Source organism: Dama dama, chromosome 8 (assembly GCF_033118175.1).
Source record: "Dama dama isolate Ldn47 chromosome 8, ASM3311817v1, whole genome shotgun sequence".
Lineage (NCBI taxonomy): Eukaryota > Metazoa > Chordata > Mammalia > Artiodactyla > Cervidae > Dama > Dama dama.
Genome location: NC_083688.1, coordinates 46,257,046 through 46,281,377, shown reverse-complemented (window position 1 = coordinate 46,281,377; position 24,332 = coordinate 46,257,046). Strand labels below are relative to the sequence as shown.

Here is a 24,332-nt window from a genome sequence, read left to right as displayed (position 1 = left end):
GCATGTGGCTGTTATTCATTTTCGGGTCTGAGTCAGGACTTACCAACTTTCCAAGAGACATGTCCCACTTTCTGCTTGTACACGTGTGTGCAGGTGTGCATGTGGTCCACACTTGCAGAGGCGACATGATGAGGGGCTGACTCATCTGAGGGGCAGGGGCTCTCCCTGCAGCCTACACCCTGTACCCTGCAAACCTGCCTGATGCGACAGACTGCAGAACCAGTCAGCTCTGAGCAGTGAGGAAATTACTGATTTTTCCCAACTGCATGAGCTAATCACTAAAATAGGGTGATCCACATTTGCTTTTTAATTGTTTTAATTCATAGGAGAGAATTTATCAACTACTTTGTACTTATTTATTAATCAGCTACATGTATCAGGTCCTTGAGAGTCCCTTGGACAGCAAGGAGATCAAACCAGTCAATCCTAAAGGAAATCAACTCTGAATATTCCTTGAAGGGACTGATGCTGAAGCTGAAGCTTCAATACTTTGACCACCTGATATGAACAGCCAACTCACTGGAAAAGACCCTGATGCTGGAAAAGACTGAAGACAAAAGAAGAAGAGGGTAGCAGAGGATAAGATGTTGGAAAGCATCACCAATTCAATGGACACGAACTTGGGGGAACTCTAGGAGCTGGTGAGGGACAGGGAGGTCTGGCGTGTCACAAAGAGTCAGACATGACTTAGCGACAAACACCACATGTGCCAGTTATGACGACAGCCCCTACAGATACTGTGCAGAATAATACTAGCTTGAAAGAGCTCCATCTATAGATTTGCCTCAGACAGTTTAACAGCTTGGTACAGAGACGGACCTGTAGCAACTGCCTACGATGTAAGATGCATTTCTATTTGATGATAAAACATAGCTCCTTTAATCCCTATTTTGTTGTTATTAGCAATTCATTCTAGTCATCTGTAATATAAATTTGCACTTACTATATTTATTTTCATGAATCTTCCCATTCTTTTACTTTTGTTGCTGCCAAAAAGCTTTATCCCCAAATGAGTGCCATCAGCATGGATTCCCTCCTGACTGATGACACATGAATCACCTAACTGAGAGCTTTCGCAAGCACTCTTTTTAAGCTCTGTAAATATGAAGTATTCATTTGAAACAAAAAATAAAATGGGGTATGCACACTCATATAACACGGTGATAACTTGAGAATCTCAGGAAATCACAATAAATTCACATGAATGAACTACTATATGAAATTGGTGGCATACCATTTTAACCTATGTAAATGGCAATTAGATCTGATTCAACCTAATATTTATTTAGACTCCTCTCTCTGAACTGGGCTACACATCAACATTAAAAAGCCCTACTGTCCACCCAAAGTCTTTCACTGAGTTAATTTTTTAAAATGTAAACATAACACTAATTTTCCTGACGAACCAGAACAGCATCATGTCTGCCAATACTGAACATGCCCAATCGCTGAAAATACTTCTGATTTTTTCTGTCTTAGTCAATAACTGTAGGTCCAAAGTCAATTTGTTATATAAAAACTGCTTTTTTTTACACAAACATAGACACAATTTCAAGAGCTAAAGCCAATATTCCATATATACCTGATATAAATCCCACACCACTGGAAATTAAAAACAAAACTATAACCAGAAGAGTTCACTAAATATAATTAAAGAAAATATTAGGAGTCTGAAAGGGCTGAAGGGCAAAAAAAAAAAAAAAAAAAAGCTAAGTCTTTTAGGACTATGAAACCTAAAGATTTTTTTTTTCCCTCTAAATTTGTTAAAGAGAATCTGTCTCTGGATTGAGAATTCGCTTGCAAAGTCTCTGCCTAGAGCAAGATATTCAGAGCCAACTTGTTAACTCCTAATAAAACAAGGCTTGGAAGGAAAATGCTTCCAGCCCATAAGCAAAGTGTACCAGCCGGCATTGTGATAATACCCCAAATGATTGGTTTTCTTAGGTATATTTTCCCCTTATTATCAACTTCCTTTTTCCATCATACTAAGATCCACAAAAAATATATATCTACCATAAAGCAACTTGAATCTGAACACCTTTGTGTTTTGACAATAAAAGGTCACATAGGACCCATTATGATCCATGGAAAAAGTGAGCACTGTCCACCTTTGCTGTATCAGAACACTCTTGTCCCTCTTGGTGTCAAATAATGCTTTATCACAGTTTGATAACACTGGTCATTTCAAATATTCCTACAGCTTTCTGAATAGATTAAAGTTACCTATATCTAATGATATCTTGATTCTCCTCTTTGTTTAAATCTGAAACCACAATTTCAGGGGTAAATTGACACATGATAAAAAAAAAATCACATTTTAGAAACTCAACAGTATTGTTCAGGAGTATTCTATGTGGATTAATTCTTTACTTTAACCTATTAAGGAAATGTTAGTCAAAGAAACTATCAACCCATAATTCATTCTTTTCCACTGGCCATTCTCTTTGATTTCATAAGACTCAAATGTTTGGGGCTGTTATTTTTAGTAAACTACTCAATAAACTAGCTGGAAATACCTCCAAGGGATGTTTCTCTTAGGCTATATAAATGGTCTCTAATTTTTATTTAATAAAGGTGTTACTGTCTCTTTCAGTGGAATTAATTAACAGTTGTTAAATCTTTAGCTCAGAAAGTAATTAACAGAAAAAGAGAATGATTTTAACTGATAACTAATTTGCTAAGGATATTTATTATATGAATTAAATAAGCAAAAACTTCCTTTTTTCTCTCAATTGAGACATCCAATAGCAAATAAGATTAGTCACAATATAACATGTGCAAAAATAAAACTGTTCTAAGTGTGTATGTTCAAATAAATTCATCTATATTAAATTCTATTAATATCTACAATATTCAAAGTCCTATGTTCACAGGGCTTGGAGAAGGTAACAAAATGGATGAGTCCTACAGATGTTCTTTCAAGGAATTTTTGGTCTAATAGGGAGACTATTCAAGGATTGAAACTCCTAGTAACATGGAACTTAGAGGGTGACAGCTTGAAAGGATAAATGTTAGAACTCATAGCCTGACTTGTACTCCAGATGATTCTAGATTTATGTCCACTCTTATGGGATTTCAGAAGTTCAAGGTCAGATAATCTCAAATTCTTGCACAGGGTAAGAACCAGTCAAACAGTGAGTTAAACAACTATCTACCATAGACAGTTGGTGGTCCTAGCATTCTGTATTTGAGAGCTTCGAGCACCTTGCAAACCTAAGTGCTTTTCTGTTTTAACTCTGTAAATCATCTGAGGAAACACAAATATTAATTTTCATTTAATCAATCAAGAGACCAAGAGAATTCTGACTTCAACCTACTGGTTTCCCCAAAATAAGAGGATGTCACCACACTCATAACAGATTTTAAATCTGGACATTTGCTAGTCGGCATACAATAGCTCTCATTTCACAACTCTGTGGTATCTTCATCAGGCACCATCAGATCTATCTTTGTTTTAGCTTTTGTTTGCTGGCAAGACAAATGGAAATCTGAAACTATGAAAAATCTAAAGTTTGTGAAAGGAAAAGCTGAGAACTAAAGAGACCAGAACCACAACCTTTAACCACATCATCCCAATTCAACTCCTTGTTTCTCTCCGTTTCCCAAACATATTTGGTCCAGAGCCTATTTCAGAGCTCCCCACCTAGCCCCCAACCCAACCATTCTCTCCCTCACTGCTAGATAATCAGGACACAATGGCCTCCTTTGGCTCCATCCTCTTTCTCCTGAGTATCAGGGTGGGGGTGGAAGTTATGTGCTGCCCTCAGGCCTGATGATGCAGTTAGCTGCTCTTACATCCTTTCATCACTCAGTCGCTATCTGTGCCCTCACTTCCTTATAACCTTCCATCTCTGATGTATATAACTTCTCTTTGTTTTCACGTGACAAGGAAATAGCTCCCTCCAATGTCATCATGGTCCCTTTTTTGACAAAGCTAAGAGCTTCCAGGGGCTTCCTAGGTAGCTCAATGGTAAAGAATCTACCTGCCAATGCAGGAGATGCAAGAGACGTAAGTTGGATCCCTGTGTTGAAAAGATCTCCTGGAGAAGAAAATGGCAGCCCACTCCAGTACTCTTGCCTGCAGAATCCCATGGACAGAGGAGCCTGGAGGGCTACAGTCCACGGGGGTCACAAAAGAGTTGGACACAACTAAGTGACTAAACAACAACAAGGGCTTCCAATCTCCTCTTCTCCTCTTGCCCCTGTCCCCCTTGATAACATTTCTCCACTGGTAACCCATCTTCCCTTGACTTCCATGAAGCCTCACTTTCTCTCTAATCATGTCTTCTAACCCCTGGCCATTTTATGCCTCAAAGCTTCCAATCCCTGCTTGTTCTAACTCTCTCCTTCAGAGAATCCTCCTTTGGTATCATTTTAACTATTATATCCAAAAAACTGGCTACAGAATCCATTCTCTAGCCTGTCTTTTGGTAAGCTGGCTCTGCACCTTTACAGCCCAGTTGGTATTTCTCACTAGTTCCCCAACTCTCTGAAGCACCAGCAACTTCCTCTCAGTTTATAGCACCACGTTTCTGTCAAAACCATCCGAGTCACTTAAGCTCAAAACCTTGGACTCTACTTTGATTTTCCTTTCTCTTCCCACTCACATAGTGAATCAGTCACCTCTCTCTTTCCCATTCCTGCCACCAAAGCCACAGCCCTACCTCCCTCACATCTTTACTTCCGTGTGTTACTGCAGTAGATTCTAGCTTGCCTGGATTCTCCAGAGTGTGCACGCCAGCCCCTTCCTCTCATTTGCCTCCCCTCCTGCCAGACACACTCACATCCATACCCTGGTTTCAGATGGCTTCTAGAAGACTTCTTTTAACTGTCATTATCATTACCATTATTTCACTTCATTGCTGAAAAACTTTCAGTGATTCTCAGAATGTCTCAACTGGGCTTTCAGAGTGCCCTAAGATGTGTTCACTAGCTTTCCAACTTTATTTTGCATCACGGTAACACAAAAGCTTCTCACAGCCAAGCCCCAAACATTTCTGCTCTTTCACCAACGTCTGGTGCCACCGTCAGTCCCTCATCCAGCCATGCTCTATCTTATCCTTTTCACCAATCAAAAACCTTAGCCATTCTGGGCATGTTATATTCACAGGATCATGATAAATGCCCTGCCATTCTAGACACACTGGACAACCACCCGTAATTTCCTAAACACACGATGCTCTTGCGCACCTCTGCACCTACACTGATGAACTGCAGCTTCCTGAAAGGTTCTTCCTTCTCCTTGTCCTCTCGGAGAAAAGCTCTGTTTGTCCTAAGGTTTAACTCATGTGCTACTTCTTTTTTAATTATCCCTCACCCCCAACCAAACCTGACACCCAGCAGGTGTAATTTATGGACCTTCTTCTGTGTTACCACTGCACTAGTTTATATCACTGCTATATATCTGCCAGATACACTTACAGGGTCTCCTCCCCGCTAGGATGAGGCAACACAACTAGAGGTAGGAACCATATCTTACGTGTTTCTGAATGTCTCTCTGCTTCTAGCATTGAATATGGGCTATAGTAGAGACATTCACTAAACATTTAATCAAAATTAATCATCTAATTGTGACTGTAACTTTCTTGCAGAGGACTATATAATGATCCCTACTTAAAATCCTGCCAGGTAGACGACTTCTTTCTGAATGATAATAAAAGATGTTATATTATTAATTATTTCATAGAGAATATAGGCTTTTTAAAACCAGGAACCATGTCTTATAATTCTTTCAAACTGCAATGGATAGATTCATAGGTGGAAAAATGAAGAGGTTAGAAAAGTAGGTCCTTTTCCTCCTTCCATTCTGTTTTAACACATGTTTTTAAATGGCTTCTGCTGTGCTGTGCTTAGTCACTCAGTCAAGTCCAACTCTTTGCAACCTCATGAGCTCCCCTGTCCATAGAATTCTCCAGGCAAGAACACTGGAGTGGGTTGCCATGCGCTCCTCCACGAGATCTTCCCAAACCAGGGATCAAACCCAGGTCTCCCAGACTGAAGGAGGATTCTTTATCATCTGAGCCACCACTGGTGGCTACTACCCAAATGGCTTTTAAGCTGTATAAGTATGAGAAGATAGCAAGTTGGTTTCATCTACAAACCACATTGTTGACAAATGATTGTTTTCGTTCTTTAAACATTTATGAATAAATACGTCCAGGCTAAAGAAACAGCTACCAGTACAGCTAGAATAAGCTTCTTAAAATCCAATTAAGAAATGAGTCCACATCGGAGGTGAGGTTCCATGGCATTTCCCATGTGCCACTGTTCCACTTAGCGATACTACCAACAAGCTCCTAATCTGAAGGTCAGCGAGGGTAAGGTGACCAGTGAATGCACATCAGTGATCACCACTGTAAACGCACAAGGCTCTTTCAAATGTAGGAAAACTAGTAAGATGGCAAGTGCTTGTTTGCAGAAGTGGTGCTTCTATTCAATGAATCTAATATTCATATAAAATTCAAGGATTTGATGTTGTCATTATTTTACGCAAGGTACACTATAGGCAGCAGGCAGACAAACTTCCTTGCCAAACACCTTAATTTAGATTCAAAACTGAAAGCAAATTTCTTTCATGACTCAGAAGCATTAGGTAGACAAAAGTTAAGTTACTTTGACCTCATCAGAGCTAAACAACAGCAGAGGGAGAAGTCCCGGCAGTTGATTAAAGGCATTGTCCTGACCACCATGGCTAAGCAAGGACCGCCTTGTGGAACCAGGTCAGAGGACACTCATTTCTCTATTCAACTTCGAGGCGCCACTTTGTAAATGACACAATCATTTTTGGGTACAAGAGGTGCTTTAAATGTGGTAACATTATATCATTTCAGCTATAATGATCATAATTACTTATTTCTTTTAATCACAACCCACTTAACCACTTTAGTACAGAGGACTAGTTCAAGGAGTTTAATTTTCATTCAACATCTAATCTTTGTGTTTACTGAAACCCTTCACGGGCTTTGTTTACTGTCTGCTTGCTGGCCTGGACGTTTGATCTTGCAAGACTAGATCAGACAGGGTCAGATAAAATACTGATTACTAGAATAAACCAGGCTTGAGGAAGTAACACTGGTTTTTAAAAATCCTCATTTCTCCCAGCTTTTTAATATTTTGCAAAATAAGCTCAAATAAACAAATAAAATTAAGACAACTAGCAATCAGAGGTTCTTGAGCAATGATTGAGAAAAGGAAAGTGATGGGGATAATTTTGCTTTCTAGCCAAAGTATGGGGTTTGGTTAGGTCTGCTCATTCTAGTGGTATTATTTTATGACACAAACAATTTTGTGAGATCCACTAGATTTGTGTAAACTTTCAATGACCCCTTAATTCTTGTGACATATTAAATACTTGAGATTGACCTGACCAAAAATGATAGTTCACTTTGCTTTTGGTGCCAGATGGAAAACATTTTAAATATAAAGTTATTTTCTTTTAACTTATTAGTTTTTAATTAGGGAACATTTAAAATATACCATCCGTTCTTTGTTAACATACTTTCTTACTCTTATAAGCTCCCCTGTGAAAGCAGATTGCCAGAATAACATAATTTCTAATAGTATTGCACATAATTGCCACTTACCTTCATAAAAATGATGGGGCAAGTTTATGTCTAAATAGATTTAATACATAAGATGATTTAGGTTAAAAAAAATTAGGTGTTTTAATAAAATGTGTAGCACATAAGAAAGAAAAATTCATAGGTAAATCTCATATAACCCCTAGAATTCTTGAAAATAATTAACAGCATGACTGCTTCTAGGTCCCTGTGGATTAACCTTGTGTCCAACACTAAAATTCCTACATAAACAATTGTTAATATTGCGCTTTTTGTTTTGCTTTGCTTTTCCACAAAGTATACCTTTTTTTCCCCTTAAACCTGGGAGTTTATATGAGTTCTACATTGTAGAAGCTGGGCCAGAAGCAATTACAGTATGAGATGAACAGCAATAAAAAAAATGCCATCTAAAGCAAGCAACTATGCCATTCACCCACTTCATTTTCTTCAATATCAAAAACTCCTGGGAAGTAGGTTCACAGTTCTGATCTTTAAAACCATAGTATACAAACTGTCTCCCCATCTATCCTAAATTAACACTAATGTTAACTCAAATACGTCTGTGTCAACTATGATTGTCTTTGAAATTAAAGGAAAAAGGTAAACAGAATGTGCTTTGCTATGATCACTGGGGAAAATAAAGTTAACATGCTAAGCCAAACCAACTTAGGACGTTTTAAAGAGTAAGTGTAAACGTTTAGCTATAATAACAACAAATTCAAAAAATGCACATTAAAATGTTTACTTCAAAATTTAGACAATTCTATTTGTATATAGTCTTCACATCTGTTTTTAATGATATCAAATTATTGATTATTCATTTTTCTCATATTTATTTAAGCATTAACTATAGAATTTGCAATCTGATCTTTTTTTTTTCAAATCCTTTCAGTAGACTTTTATTTTTGCCAGGTTTTAGTCATATTTACTTTGATCTTTCAAAGTATGTAATTATTTTACTGTTTATTTACTTCTATGAGAAGAGAAAAAAATTTTGACCTACAAGATATATATGTGGCAATTTGTAACAGAATCACATAGCTTATGTTTAGGAAATCATGGTTTTGATTAAGAAGCAACCATTTAGTTCCCACTGTTTTATTAAAACAGACATTAGAAGATAATAGGAAACATATTTAACAATGTAGAGTGCATTGAGTTTGAGCCATCAGTAAGGGAACTTCAGATTTTCTTCTACACTGAGCATCAGCAATGATACACGTACGCTGGTAACTGTGGGATGGGAACAAGGGAGGGGTGGGGACACAAGAAAAGACAGAGAACACTGGTTTCTGGGTTCTGAGGAAGAGGAGGGCACCGCACCCCACTCGTGTGCTTGCCTGGAGAATGCCCATGGACAGAAGAGGCTGGCGGGCTGCAGTCCGCGGGGTCGCACAGAGTCAGACACCACGAGCTTAGGACTAAGCAGAGGCAGTCTCAGGTGGAATTCTGGTTTGGCTACTTTATCTCCAGGCTGGAAATTCCAAGTTTGGTTTTTTTGTTGTTTGTTTTTTCATTTTGAAAATGGATGGACACAAACAGAAATTTCACAAACAAAATCACTGCTTTCTCATGAGTAATGGATTCTACTAGATAGGAACCCCCACAGGGACATCTATTCATAGCATAAAGCTTCTGTCAGTGGAAATGTTCCTGTATAGGTCCAACACTTCCTTTTCTCTGAAGGTTGAAGGTTAATAAAATGCACTTCTCTGGAGTGTTTACTTTCTGCACACCATTCTACCTGTCATGAATTCTTTGTTTTTCCTCCCACTCCCTTGGTTGATGAATCAACACCACTTGAACTGTTTTACGGCAGCTTGTGTTTACTTCACACATACCTTAACCTTCCCTTTTCTCCTCCTACTGACACACACATGCACACACACACTTTTCAACAGCAATGACTAGCGCCCTCTCTTTGAATAGCATGTGTACATAGCATCTGGCCGCCTCTTCAGGTGTGGATCCTTGACCTCCCGAAATCAAGGCCTCAGTCTGCTTTTATGGCACTTAAAGAATTAACTGTGCATTTACTATCTCGAAGGAAAAAATTGAGCTTGAAGAACTGGATCTCTAAGAACGAAAGGAGAAAAGTAGAAGACATAAGTGTTAATGTGTATGTGAACACACATACACACATACCACAGACACACACACACATGCACACACACAGATTCTGCAGTGCAATTATGAGAACACTATAGTGAAATTTCCAGTCTTTCTGAATTTAGAATTATACTCCAGACTATTAAAAGAGTACGTACATTCTCTTCCTTTCTCTTATAATAGCAAGTAAATGAGATCTAACAAATGACCTTGAAGCAGTATGATTCTTTTGCTTTTTTAGCCAAAGAGGATATTCTTCAAACATTTTAACAACCTAATTTTAAAGGAAAAACTTGGAGACAACACTTACAGAAAAGAAACACTTCCAAACTACACAATCATGTCTTAGAATGAGGAGTTATTCATCTTATCCTGTACAAGAGTTAATATTAGTAACATTCTGAAGCAAGTCCCCAAACTGGAAACTAGAAAGTCTAAAGAATTTTAGAATATGTTGAAAAGGAACGGATCTTAAGGGAATTTTCAGTGAACTTAATTTCTACTGGGTAGTTTGACCTCTTGACTTTCCTTACAAATTATATATTTAGCATAAAATGCTCTCATTCCTTTGAAACCAGAAATGTGCCACCAATGGAAATAAAGTTCATTTCTTCAAAAGGTAAGCTTGTAAACAAACTCCCAAAAGCAGCCAAGAGGCATTACTTTGATACTGTTTCCCTAGAGAAAACTTGCAGGGTAATAAAAACAAAGAAATTCTTCCTTTACATTTACCTGTCCACCATAAACTGTCATTTAACTCTCTCCACAGGGGCAGTAAACCACTAGCAAGACTCTGAATACCCAAATAAAGAGCAACGGATAATATCATAGTCATGCAAAATATGGCCTAGAAGGACCCTCAAACACCAATCTGTTCTGTTCCCCCAAATTCCCCCAATTTCCTCAGGGGCTAGTAGCATTTGAATTGGATAGCCTTTGAATTGGGGTGGGAAGAATAGAATTTTTCCAACACTGACCAATTTGCAAAGGCATAATATGACTGATGTTTAATTTAAAGGGCTGGATGGCCTAAATAGTATGTCATTTATCATACTGATTATAAGAGAACTGTTTATTCAGTACCAGATATAATTCCATATATATTACTGCTAGTAGAACTACTATTATTAATAAACAACTAAAATAATGTAACAATGATTAAGAGATTACTTTGTGCCAGAATTAAGGTATTTAGTCCCTGTAGCTAGTTAGCGACTTACTTTTTTTTTTTTGCGACTTACTTTTATTACTTCCAATTTTCAGATGAGGAAACTGATTCTTGGTAGAGTTAAATAATTTATTCAAACTCACACAGTTAGCAAACAGAAGACAAAGATCCGAATACAAATTCTCCTGACTACAGAGTCCCTTTGCTTTAACCACTATTTTGGAATTGTCTCCAAATAAACACAATATCAAAACTCCACTTCTGATCAAAGACCTCCTGATACCACACATTCATTTCAGTTTGCTAACTGGTACTTAAACTATAAGTGCTAATTTAACCTAGAATGACTGCTTTTAAATTACATTAATAAATTAATGAAAATGATTTATTGATTGAGTTTTTAAAATAGACATGCCTCTGTAAAACATACCACTTCAAAATATTTTTAAAGATTTCAGCCTTCACACCCCTCTCTTGTGAAAACTATAAACTTCATACATTATGCTAAGAATTTAGTTTTAATGCCTTCTTAGTTTTAAGGGAGCCAGTTTGGATCTCTTAATGAAAATATTAAGAGAATCCTGTCTTGTACCCCAGTGCTCACAGCGGCACTATTTACAACAACCAAGACAAGGAAGCAACCGAAGGGTCCATCAATGAAGAACATGAAGATATGATATTTACACACAACAGAATATTATTACTCTGCCACAAAAGAATGAAACATTGCCAATTGCAGCCACATGGATGGACCTAGAGATCACCATACTGAGTGAAGTCAGACAGACTTATGGTATCATTTATTTTTTTGTTGAATCTAAAAAAAATAATAATAATACAAATGAACTTATTTACAAAACAGAAACAGACTCACAGACTTAGAAAATAAACTTATGGTTGGCAAAGGGGGAGGGGAGATAAATTAGGAGCAAGGAATTAACGGACAGACACCACTATATATAGAACAAATAGCAAGGATTTACTGTAAAGCCCAGGGAACTATATTCAATATCTTTTTGCTAATAACCTAAAATGGAAAAGAATCTGGAAAAAAACTGAATCACTTTGCTGTACCCCTGAAACTAACACAATATTGTAACTCAACATTTCTTCAATTTAAAAAAAAATCCTACCTTTAGAAAAAATTATATAAATTTTTCATTAGAAAGTTATATCTAAATCAGCATAAATTCCCAAGAGTCAACAATTCCTTGACCTAAAAAACTGAAAATCAGCTTCAAAAATATAAGCCAATTTACCTTTAATCTTCTTGTACTTTTTATACCATCTCCCAAACTCCTGGCACTTGGTTGCTGACACGTTGGCATAATATGTGCTATTTACAATGGATGAAATCATACTCTGCAAAGAAAAAAAAATGGTTATTTTTGATATGAGTATTCCTTTTTAGGGACAAGAAAGGGGACATTATAGTCTACACCAATCTCCTTTGTCTTTTAAGTTTGAAGAAGTCATTCTCCTACAAGCTAAACTATTAAACACAATTACTGAAATTTACTATCCCTATAACTTGTAGATGACAGTGCTTTCTCCAAAAAAGTAACTGGGGGACAATGTCAAAGAGAGGGGACAGGACATGCAGACTGACTGCAAAGGCAAAGAACAATTGTGATTTAGGAACCCCAGCAAAAGGTGAGATCAGATGTTCCTGCATCTGTAATCCAAATAATGCCTTTCAGATATTTCTGTTCAGCTTCCAACTGCAATAAGCTTACACAGCCAAGAATCTGAGAACATCCGTGCTACACACTGCAGAACAACATTTAGGGAAATAAGTTAAATTAATATAATTTATAGAAACGTGTGATTAGCACTTGTGTGAAAATTCACCAAATGAAAAAATTAACAGTGCTATTTTAGAGCAGGGGAAACTAAACATAACACTTGTACTGTGTTTCAACCAAAAATGCATCAAACTTTCTGAGTTCTCAAGTACCTGATTCCTTCTTGCTCTTCATACTCCTTTCTCTCCTCAGCTCAACCCCTTAACTGATTTGTTTGAAAGTTCAGTTAAAAGGAAAGAGAAGGGGAACATAACCTGACTCACCACTGAAAACTTAAAAATTCGAACTGCACATGTGTGCTCAGTTGCCAAGTTGTGTCTGACTTTTTGTGACCCCATGGACTGTAGCCCGCCAGATTCCTCTCTCCATGGGATGTCCCAGGCAAGAATACTGGAGTGGGTTGCCATTTCCTTCTCTAGGGAATCTTCCTGACCCAGGGATCAAACCCGTGTCTCCTGCATTGGCAGGAGGCTTCTTTACCACTGAGCCACCAGGGAAGCCCTATAACTGCACACCTTGAATTAAATTTCATACAGAGATACGTTTTCAGTCAATATGGCATGCTTGGACCAACATTCGTGGCAGATGTTAACTTATACCTGAATGACTGTAATAGTATGTGTGTATGTTTTGCACACAGATTTTATTTCTGCAAATTCTGTCTAAAAGCAAATGGACATAAACAAGTCAAGAAATCCAAATGACCTATGTAAGGCTTTATATCCTGCCTTGAAATCTCATCTTTCTTACAAAAGATTTCCCCAGATATGAAGCAGTTGAAGGAAATCGTAGAACTTCTAATGGCATTTTGACAAAATAGTCAAGATAAAAAGGATAACAATAAATCAAGGCATTGGCAACTTATTTACCAGGAAGTTCAAACACCAGTAGACAGTCCTACATAGACTCCCATATAAGACAGTTTCCTCTCTGAGCTCACAGGCTCCCTCTTTTTTAATCACTACACAGTACTGATGAGGGGAGTGGGGATTCCTAATTCAATTCACAGAAATCTCTTTGGTTCTTTCTATACAGCAGATGGCTGTCCTGCCTGCAGTTGCTGATTTCTAAATGACAATTCTGTTCTCTATGGGGAGATAGTAAAGAGAACTCTTTTAATCTGAGGCTCTGAACACAGCCCTGGAAACGCAAAGAGCCTGAGTGTATTGCAGAACTTCCGAGCCTTGCATGCTACCTTAGAGGATCAGTGGAACCTTAATCTTCCTGAGACAGGGTTTAGCTTTGTGTCTTATTAACAAGGAGTAGAGAAGTCTCTTGGCTAGCTGGGCTAGTTCCTTCCTTCTCTGGGCTAAGCTTTCCTCTCTGTCCCAGTCTGTGAGACCCTTGAGGACAGTGACTATGTCTCTTTTTTTTTTTCCTTGTGCCTAACACAGCTCTGATGTGGGATATCTGAGTCACCAAAATGTAACAGATGAAAAGGGACAAGGATGAAATTTTAAAATGCCAAACTGAAATGTCATAATAATGAAAAATTTAACATGAAAGCAGTCTAATAACAGATGCACCAGCCACTCTAGTGTATGTGAATAATTACAGATGTACTTGTCATCTTTCTTTGTGGTTTGCATGAATCTTACCCTCTGGAAAAGCATAAGATATATAGCTATGGCAGGAGTCAGAGCTAAACCTTCTATTGCCAAGTGTCCTAGAAAGCTGATTAAAATGGAAAGTGTTTTAAGTCCTGCCTGGAGCTGCCCCTCAACTCTCCCTGGCCCATAACACCAGGAAACAAACCCACATCAGTCTGGTCCCAAATGATCCACATTTCTCCCACTTCCTGGCCTCCCTACTTTGTCATTATTCCAGATGCATCTTCATTAACACTCCTGTCTTAGTGGCTAGTGTCAGTCTATTTGGCTGAGAGGCGATACACCACGTTCATGGTAAGAGAAAGCCCATTAAGACGGTAGGCACTGGGAGGGCAGCAGAGGGCAGACAGACGGAAACCACAATCACAGACAACTAGTCAATCTGATCACAGGACCACAGCCTTGTCTAACTCAATGAAACTAAGCCATGCTCTGTGGGGCCACCCAAGATGGACGGGTCATGGTGGAGACGTCTGACAGAATGTGGTCCACTGGAGAAGGGAATGGCAAACCACTTCAGTATTCTTGCCTTGAGAACCCCATGAACAGTATGAAAAGGCAAAAGATAGGACACTGAAAGATGAACTCCCTGGGTCGGTTAGGTGCCCAATATGCTACTGGCGATCAGTGGAGAAATAACTCCAGAAAGAATGAAGGGATGGATCCAAAGCAAAAACAATACCCAGTTGTGGATATGACTGGTGATAGAAGCAAGGTCCGATGCTGTAAAGAGCAATATTGCTCTTTATAACCTGGAATGTTTGGTCCATGAATCAAGGCAAATTGGAAGTGGTCAAACAGGAGATGACAAGAGTGAACATCAACATTCTAGGAATCAGCAAACTAAGATGGACTGGAATGGGTGAGTTTAACTCAGATGACCATTATATCTACTACTGTGCGCAGGAATCCCTTAGAAGAAATGGAGTAGCCATCATAGTCAACAAGAGAGTCTGAAATGCAGTCCTTGGATGCAATCTCAAAAACGACAGAATGATCTCTGCTCGTTTCCAAGGCAAACCATTCAATATCACGGTAATCCAAGTCTATGCCCCAACCAGTAACACTGAAGAAGCTGAAGTTGAACGGTTCTATGAAGACCTGCAAGACCTTCTAGAACTAACACCCAAAAAAGATGTCCTTTTCATTATAGGGGACTGGAATGCAAAAGTAGGAAGTCAAGAGACACCTGGAGTTAACAGGCAATTTTGGCCTTGGAGTACGGAATGAAGCAGGGCAAAGGCTGAGAGAGTTCTGCCAAGAGAACGCACTGGTCATAGCAAACACCCTCTTCCAACAACACAAGAGAAGACTCTACACATGGACATCACCAGATGGTCAACACTTAAATCAGATTGATTACATTCTTTGCAGCCAAAGATGGAGAAGCTCTACACAGTCAGCAAAAAGAAGACCAGGAGCTGACTGTGGCTCAGATCATGAACTCCTTATTGCCAAATTCAGACTTAAATTGAAGTAGGGAAAACCACTAGACCATTCAGGTATGACCTAAATCAAATCCCTTTTGATTATACAGTGAGAATGAGAAATAGATTTAAGGGACTAGATCTGATAGACAGAGTGCCTGAGAAACTATGGACAGAGGTTTGTGAAACTGTACAGGAGACAGGGATTAAGACCATCCCCAAGAAAAAGAAATGTAAAAAAGCAAAATGGCTATCTGAGGAGGCCTTACAAATAGCTGTGAAAAGGAGAGAAGTGAAAAGCAAAGGAGAAAAGGAAAGATATACCCATTTGAATGCAGAGTTCCAAAGAATAGCAAGGAGAGATAAGAAAGCCATCCTCAGTGATCAGTGCAAAGAAATAGAGGAAAACAACAGAATGGGAAGGATTAGTGATCTCTTCAAGAAAATTAGAGATACCAAGGGAACATTTCATGCAAAGATGGGCTCAATAAAGGACAGAAATGGTATGGACCTAACAGACAGAAGATATTAAGAAGAGATGGCAAGAATACACAGAAGAACTGTACAAAAAAGACCTTCATGACCCATATAATCATGATGGTGTGATCACTCACCTAGAGCCAGACATCCTGGAATGTGAAGTCAAGTGGGCCTTAGGAAGCATCACTACGAACAAAGCTAGTGGAGGTGATGGAATTCCAGTTGAGTTATTTCAAATACTAAAGATGATGCTGTGAAAGTGCTGCACTCAATATGCCAGCAAATTTGGAAAACTCAGCACTGGCCCCAGGACTGGAAAAGGTCAGTTTTCATTCCAATCCCAAAGAAAGGCAATCCCAAAGAATGCTCAAACTACCACACAATTGCACTCATCTCACACGTTAGCAAAGTAATACTCAAAATTCTCCAAGCCAGGTTTCAGTAATAAGTGAACCGTGAACCTCTGCTGGTTCAAGCTGGTTTTAGAAAAAGCAGAGGAGCCAGAGATCAAATTGCCAACATCCGCTGGATCATCGAAAAAGCAAGAGAGTTTCAGAAAAACATGTTTCTGCTTTATTGACTATGCCAAAGCCTTTGACTTTGTGAGTCACAACAAACTGTGGAAAATCCTTCAAGAGACGGGAATACCAGACCACCTGACCTGCCTCTTGATAAATCTGTAGGCAGGTCAGGAAGCAACAGTCAGAACAGGACATGGAACAACAGACTGGTTCCAAATAGGAAAAGAAGTATGTCAAGCAAGGCTGTATGTTGTCACCCTGCTTATTTAACTTCTATGCAGAGTACATCATGAAAAATGCTGGGCTGGATGAAGCACAAGCTGGAATCAAGATTGCTAGGAGAAATATCAATAACCTCAGATATGCAGATGACACCACCCTTACGGCACAAAGTGAAGAAGAACTAAAGAGCCTCTTGATGAAAGTGAAAGAAGAGAGTGAAAAAGTTGGCTTAAAGCTAAACATTCAGAAAACTAAGATCATGGCATCTGGTCCCATCACTTCATAGCAAATAGACAGGGAAAGAGTGGAAACAGTGGCTGACTTTATTTTGGGGGGCTCCAAAATCACTGCAGATGGTGACTGCAGCCATGAAGTTAAAAGACACTTACTCCTTAGAAGGAAAGTTATGACCAACCTAAGTAGCATATTAAAAAACAGAGACATTACTTTGCCAACAAAGGTCCATCTAGTCAAAAACCATCTACGGTTTTCCCAGTGGTCATGTATGGATGTGAGAGTTGGACTATAAAGAAAGCCGAGCACTGAAGAATTGATGCTTTTGAACTGTGGTGTTAGAGAAGACTCTTGAGAGTCCCTTGGACTGCAAGGAGATCCAACCAGTCCATCCTAAAGGAAATCAGTCCTGGGTGTTCACTGGAAGGGCTGATGCTGAAGCTGAAACTCCAATACTTTGGCCACCTGATGTGAAGAACTGACTCACAGGAAAAGACCCTGATGCTGGGAAAAACTAAAGGTGGGAGGAGAAGGGGACGACAGAGGAGGAGATGGTTGGATGGCATCACTGACTCAGTGGACATGAGTCTGGGTGAACTCTGGGAGTTGGTGATGGACAGTGTGGCCTGGTGTGCTGCAGTCCATGGGGTCGCAAAGAGTCAGACACAACTAAGCGACTGAACTGAAGTGATGTGGTAAGAAAATGAATATCAGGGCTTCTATTGGTTTCATAAAATATGGTCTTATACTAGAGTTGGGCTCACACTCATTTAAAAAGGAGGAGTTGGCAAATGTGGTATATCACACAGTGGAATATTACTCAGTCATTAAAAAAGAATTAAAGCCTCTCATTTGCAAAAACATGAATGGACCGTGCAGGTATTTGGTTCAGTGAAATAAATCAGAGAGACGCAAATGCTGTATTATTTCACTCATATGGAATCTAAAAACTAAAACAAACAAAACAAGCTCAGAGATACAGATATCAGATTGGCGGTTAGCAGAGAGGAAGAGAGTTGCAGGGTGGGTGAAACTGGTGAAGGAGCTCAACTGTATGGTGATAGATGGTAATTAGACCTGTGGTAGTGATCACTTTGCGCAGTACACAGAAATCAAATAGTAAATGCTACCCATCTGATACTTATATACTAAAACAATAATAATAATTAAAAGATAATAGAAAAAAAAAAGAGTTTGGCTACCCTGAGATTCAGTCAGGCTTGTTCTCTTCCCTGTATCATTATGAGTTTCCAGCTCTACAAACCACAGAACAAAAAAATAGGTTTAAGCTAGGAACTGAGCAAAGGAATTGGGTAAAATAAAAAGTTTCCTATATAATGAGAAACTTTAGTCACCAGAAAGGTCTTTTCAAATTTGTGGCACCTTTTATTCAAATTAATTCTCTGCAGTTCTTTACACTTAGTTGACCCTTAAAGTAGCTCTACTGATACAAATCTTTATAATTCAACCTGAGAGAGCTTTAAAAATAGAAGAGGTATTTCTTGAGAATATTGTAGATGAAAGATCATGTTATATCTTATTAGTCCAGTTTCAATTATAAACATTCTATAACCCTAAATTAGATTGCTATATTCTCATTGCCTTTGTCTGCATAACTAGACCTCACTGGAATACTCTAGACACATACTACAAGGTCATTTTAATGTTTGTTGGTGTCAATTTATATTTAAAACATCAAAACAATTTATTATAAGCAAAATTGAAAGGGGATAATGTAGAGCAAGCACATGACTTTTACTTTACAAGGAAGAGTGTTCTCCAGCAGCCCTGGGGCACAGAGAATTTTTATTTAGCATATTTCATCATACAGTCATCCCTCGGTATCCATGGGTTCTTCACCCAGGCATCCAAACTATAGATTGAAAATATTGGGAAAAAAAATTCCAGAATGTTCCAAAAAGCAAAACTTGAATTTCCTGTGCATAATGCAGCACATGTAGTGTGCACCTATAAACATAGCATTTAATCGAGAGATGACTTAAAGTATATAGGAGCATGTGCACTGGGTATATGCAAATACTACATCATTTTATACATGTTATTTAAAGATCTGAGAACCTGGGTATCTGCAAGGGGGTCCTGGAACCAATCTCCTAGGATACCAAGGGATGACACTACTTTAATATCACTGAAATCGGGATGCATCTTACAATCAACAGCATCTTGGACCTGTTGAGATACAGTTGCTGCAAAATGGGATGAGTAATGATTAAAATCTCTCCCACCTACCACCCTGCCAAAAAACATCTAATTTCCATTCACTGCTTTTAAAAATATGTATATAATTTTGTAGTCTACATTGCTCTTTTATGTTTTCCAATCATTTGAGAGCAACCATACAATTGGACTTTTAGAATACCCACAGTTTTTTGACAAATGAACAAGATCTGAGTCCACTTTTTCAATCCAGAATACAACCAACTTCTGAGTATTCATGTTAACATAAAGCAATACTAATATGAATAACCCAAAAGATGTGCGTGCTGTTATTTTTAACACAAAGTAGGGGACTATGTTTCATTAAATATTAATATTATAATTAAATAGAGGGCTTTCCTAGTAACTCAACTGGTAAAGAAAAGTGCCTGCAGTGCAGGAGACAGACTGCCTGCAATTCAGGAAACCCAGGCTCAGTCCCCGGGTTGGGAACATTTCCTGGCAAAAGAAACAGCAACCCACTCCAGTGTTCTTGCTTGGGGAATCCCACGGACAGAGACGCATGGTGGACTACAGTCCATGGTGTCCCATAGAGCTGAACATGACTTAGCAACTAAAATCAAAATGAAATATAATTAAGCAGACTAATACTAAATGACTAATAATAATAAACTGACTTTGCATTTAATAAACGTGCTTCACTTTGCATGGTGGGGGATAGTGAGAAAGGAAGGAGGAAGATGTGTGTGATCGGCAAGTGAGGCAGCCCCCTCAGATACTTACAACCACAACAGCACACAGACAGGGATTGTAGACAAAGCTATTCATGAAAAATATTATGTATTGAAACAAATAGAAAGGTTTAACACATCTTCCTAACTACAGAAAAATTTTTGAAAGTTGTGGACTTCTTTGTAATCAACCATGAAATTTTAAATATAAAGAACGTAGATGAGGGATTAAAATCCCTTATTTTGCAGCCACTCTTGACACCTCCGCCACTTATATTTGGAAGTCATTTTTTAATAAAATAAGAGAATTCAAAATATACCAGAATTACTTACTGCAAAGTTTACTAACTAATTTGAAATTGCTCTAAGGCAACTGCAAGAGAACATTATGGTCTTATTATTAATACTTATTACAGCTAAGTAGAAATTATACAACTAAGAAAAACAAATTTTCTTTTAGCTTCCGGAGACAAATTTTAAACTCACTTGTTTGTTTTTGACTATCCCAGAAAAGAGATGTCACCTATCATTTTAAGTACGGATCCATTTTTCAGACTAAGGACCCAGAAACTCAGAATAAAGCATCAGCTTGTTCAAAGTCAAGTAGCAGCAGGGAGCAGCACAGAGACACTCCCACTAGGCCACACTGTTTCACGGGGAATCTTCACCACCATCTCCATCAGTGAACACAAGCCCAAAGTGGATACTGCAACCAATTCTTTAGACAAAGCGAGAAACAAGGTGACAAAAAGGAAACAAAAAGTTTCAGGCCTTTATATGAGCTAACTAAGGAATTAATGAGCCAGTTAATGAGCTATGAGCTAATTAACGAGTTAGTTAATGAGCTAACTAAGAATCAGAGGAAGTTAAGGGACCTAAAGGTAATTTAAAACTTAATAGGAAAAGCAAAACAGTAAACACAGGTTAAGATGATTTGTACAATATACTGGGAAAGACAGAGATCTGAGCATTGCCTTTTCCTCCCTCCCAAAAAAAAGAAAGATAAAATAATTGGGTATTTTTCACCACCTTCCCTTTGGCTTAGTGAGATTAGTTTGAATAGCAACCTTATACTAAGAGTAGCTAAGCTGCAGATACATAATACACTCACTGTTAAAAAGAACATTTTAAAACCAAAGTGATAGTTACATGATCCATTGATGAGAATGAATGCCATGTCAGAGCAAGAGATGGGGGCAAGCTGACATCTCAGGACCATCCTTTCTACCTTAGCACAGAGGAAAGAGCAGGCAATGAATGGCATATGCATTGCTTGCTTGTTTTCAGCCTTATTATGTTTTGTGATATGCTAAATAACTATTAAACATGAGATCATAATAATACTTCAGTTAAGGATATGAAGTGAAAGTGAAAGCGTTAGTCACTCAGTCGTGTCCAGCTCTTTGTGATCTGATGGACTGTAGCCCACCAGGCTCCTCTGTCCATGGGATTCTCCTGGCAAGAATACTAGAGAGGGTTGCCATTCCCTTCTCCAGGGGCTCTGCTGACCCAGGGGTTGAACCCAGGCCTCCTGTACTGCAGGTAGATTCTTTACTGTCTGAGCTACCAGGAAGGTACAGTATAGGGGAAAAATGATTTTGAGGAATTACTTTATCATGAAAAATTAATGCTATTTGTCAGCCTTCTAACATCCTTTTCCATCACCATTTCTGAGTTATACTATCAGAATGGAAACTTCCTGCCATTCTAGTTGATAGAAATACTTCCTCTGGGCTGTGGAGTCTGACATGAGTCAATTCAAGAACTCCTCGCCTAGAAGACTGTGGAAGGGCTTGCTTGTCTGAAGGGGCACCCTCACCTGTGAGAGTAAAATATGGATACTAGCCCCTGAGGCTGGAAGGACTCAGACAGAAAATCTGTGTAGAAGGCCTAGCACACAAGATATGGAGCCAGTGAATGTCAGCTTTCTTCCCTCCATGCGGTCATTGCTCGGACATCGTCCCAATCACCCACTGGGCATTACTTTGAAGTCGTCATTTGTGCGTCCCCATCAACAAGATTCATGAGGTTGGACATGAACTAATACAATTTTGCATGATAATAACTGAAAGGGACAGTCAATACCTGGTTAACACAGGACATACGTGAATTTAAGATTAAATGAAACGGACAGTTGGCAACTGGTTAAGACAATACCGATCCAGGCACTTGATCAGTCACTAGTCTATAGATGAGCACATGATCAATTTGTTATTTTCTATTGACTCATTTGGCTGTTTGACGTCATTGCCTGATTATTTTGGCATATTGCAATTTAAGTTGGTCCTTTAACGACCCCTCAAATGGGCAAGACTTGCTTAGAATGACACAAATCATTATCCTACAATCTATGTCTCTAGAAGACTACATAAACACCACCATAATACTATAACATTTTCACAGTTCAGTAACTTCTACCAGTCATCTTGTTCCTCAAATATTTGGCAATAAAACCTCAACTAGGGGCATGGGACAGAGCTGCTTTAAAAATATATCTATACGCTAAGTGAAATAAGCCAAGATAAAAGGACAAATATTCTATGATTCTACTTTTATGAGACATCTAGAGTAAGTAAATTCATAGGGACAGAAAATAAAACAGAGGTAACCAGGGGCTGTTAGAAGAGAGAAGAATAGGCAATTATTGCTTAATATTTACAGAACTTTCATCTGGAGTGATAAAAAGTTTTGAAAATAGATGGGGGTGGGGGTTATGATTGTACAACATGTAAATGTAGTTAATGATACTGGATTGTAAATTTAAAAATTATAAATTTAAAAATTGTTAAAATGATAAACTTCATGTTATGTATTTTTACCACATACACGAAGAAAGTTTTAAGCACGTGTAGTGTTGCAGAGATAATGTTAGGAAGGGAGGAGGGGGCATTTGCACACTGTCCTTCCATTCGATCATATTAATAACCTATGAGGTGGTTAAGGTGGGTACTGTTAGATCTTTTTATTTTAATGGGTTAAAACCCTAAGGATCTGGGGTTTTGTCTTTTAACTTTTCCTTGAGTAAAAAATTAGTAAGCCACAGAAAGACATGTTCATAATGTTTTCAAACTGTAACAGTTAGAGACCATTTAACAAGGGAGACCTAGGCCTAAGGTACAGTAAATTAGGATGCTTGGGACAGACAATGGGGCTGGTGGAAGAGGCTGAAAGTGGTGACTCAGGAGGACATCAGAGGAAAAGGAAGAGGCTGTCAGCACTTAAACATATTTTGAAAGGTGAAATCAAAAATAAATACACAGACACACAAACATAACCTATACTTTCTAAGCATCTGGCCAGACAGAGAACAGCTAAATCACGACTTCCCCGTCTTTAAATATATATGCCTCAGCCTGCAATTGTTGCCCTTTTATGGACTTTTCCACTCTTTCCTTCTGCCCTCAAGGCTGCTCTTTTGAAATGTAGACCACTGGGGTATTCAAGAAAATATATACTAGCCACTGAATTATTCTTTTATGCAACTGCCAAACTTCAGTGAGGAAATACCTAAAATGGACTGACTTGGGGGTAATGAGGGAGAATTATTTCAAAACCAGTCTTGTACTCGTGAACTGAGAATATTTTAAATAGCCCAATCATCTACTGTTCTTCTGTGAAGCACTATTGGGTGCTCCATGCTCTTCTTCCTAGACCGAAAGCTTCATCTCTCTCATCTCCACCACTATACCCCCAATCCTTTGTAAAGTACCTGACTCTTAACTGGGACTCCCTTCAAGCTGGTAAAATACATTTTAAAATTTCTGTTTTACCTTCTATAAACAAAAATTCATTCTTTTTCACACTACATAGGTTGAATAAAAATATATTCACCTATTCTATGGTTACTGCTCCTAAGTCGCTTCAGCCCTATCCGACTGTGCAACCGCATAGACGGCAGCCCACCAGGCTCCCCCGTCCCTGGGATTCTCCAGGCAAGAACACTGGAGTGGGTTGCCATGTCCCTCTCCGATGCATGAAAGTGAAAAGTGAGGTCGCTCAGTCGTGTCCGACTCTTAGCCACTCCATGGACTGCAGCCCACCAGGCTCCTCCGTCCATGGGATTTTCCAGGCAAGAGTACTGGAGTGGGGTGCCATTGCCTTCTCCATATTCTATGGTAACCACCAACAAAATGAGGGAGCTTTTCTCCACAGTGAAATCCAATCCAGCTATGCAATTTAAGTGAATAATCCGAAATGTTTCAGACTAACAGCCATAGGATTAATGCAGACACGCATACTATGGTGCCCTTGCTGGCCGAGAAGGACTACTCCAGTGATGTTTTCCAAA

At 38.7% G+C, this 24,332-nt stretch overlaps 1 protein-coding gene across 3 annotated transcripts in view; it reads right to left on the bottom strand.

Moving 5' to 3' along the window:
• SATB2 (SATB homeobox 2) overlaps positions 1-24,332 on the bottom strand; it is a 196,638-nt gene that overhangs the window by 87,073 nt on the left and 85,233 nt on the right. For all 3 annotated transcript variants that reach the window (XM_061149072.1, XM_061149071.1, XM_061149073.1), the window contains exon 6: positions 12,096-12,198. In XM_061149072.1, coding sequence (XP_061005055.1) covers positions 12,096-12,198 — 103 coding nt within the window. The remainder of the gene's footprint in view (positions 1-12,095; positions 12,199-24,332) is intronic.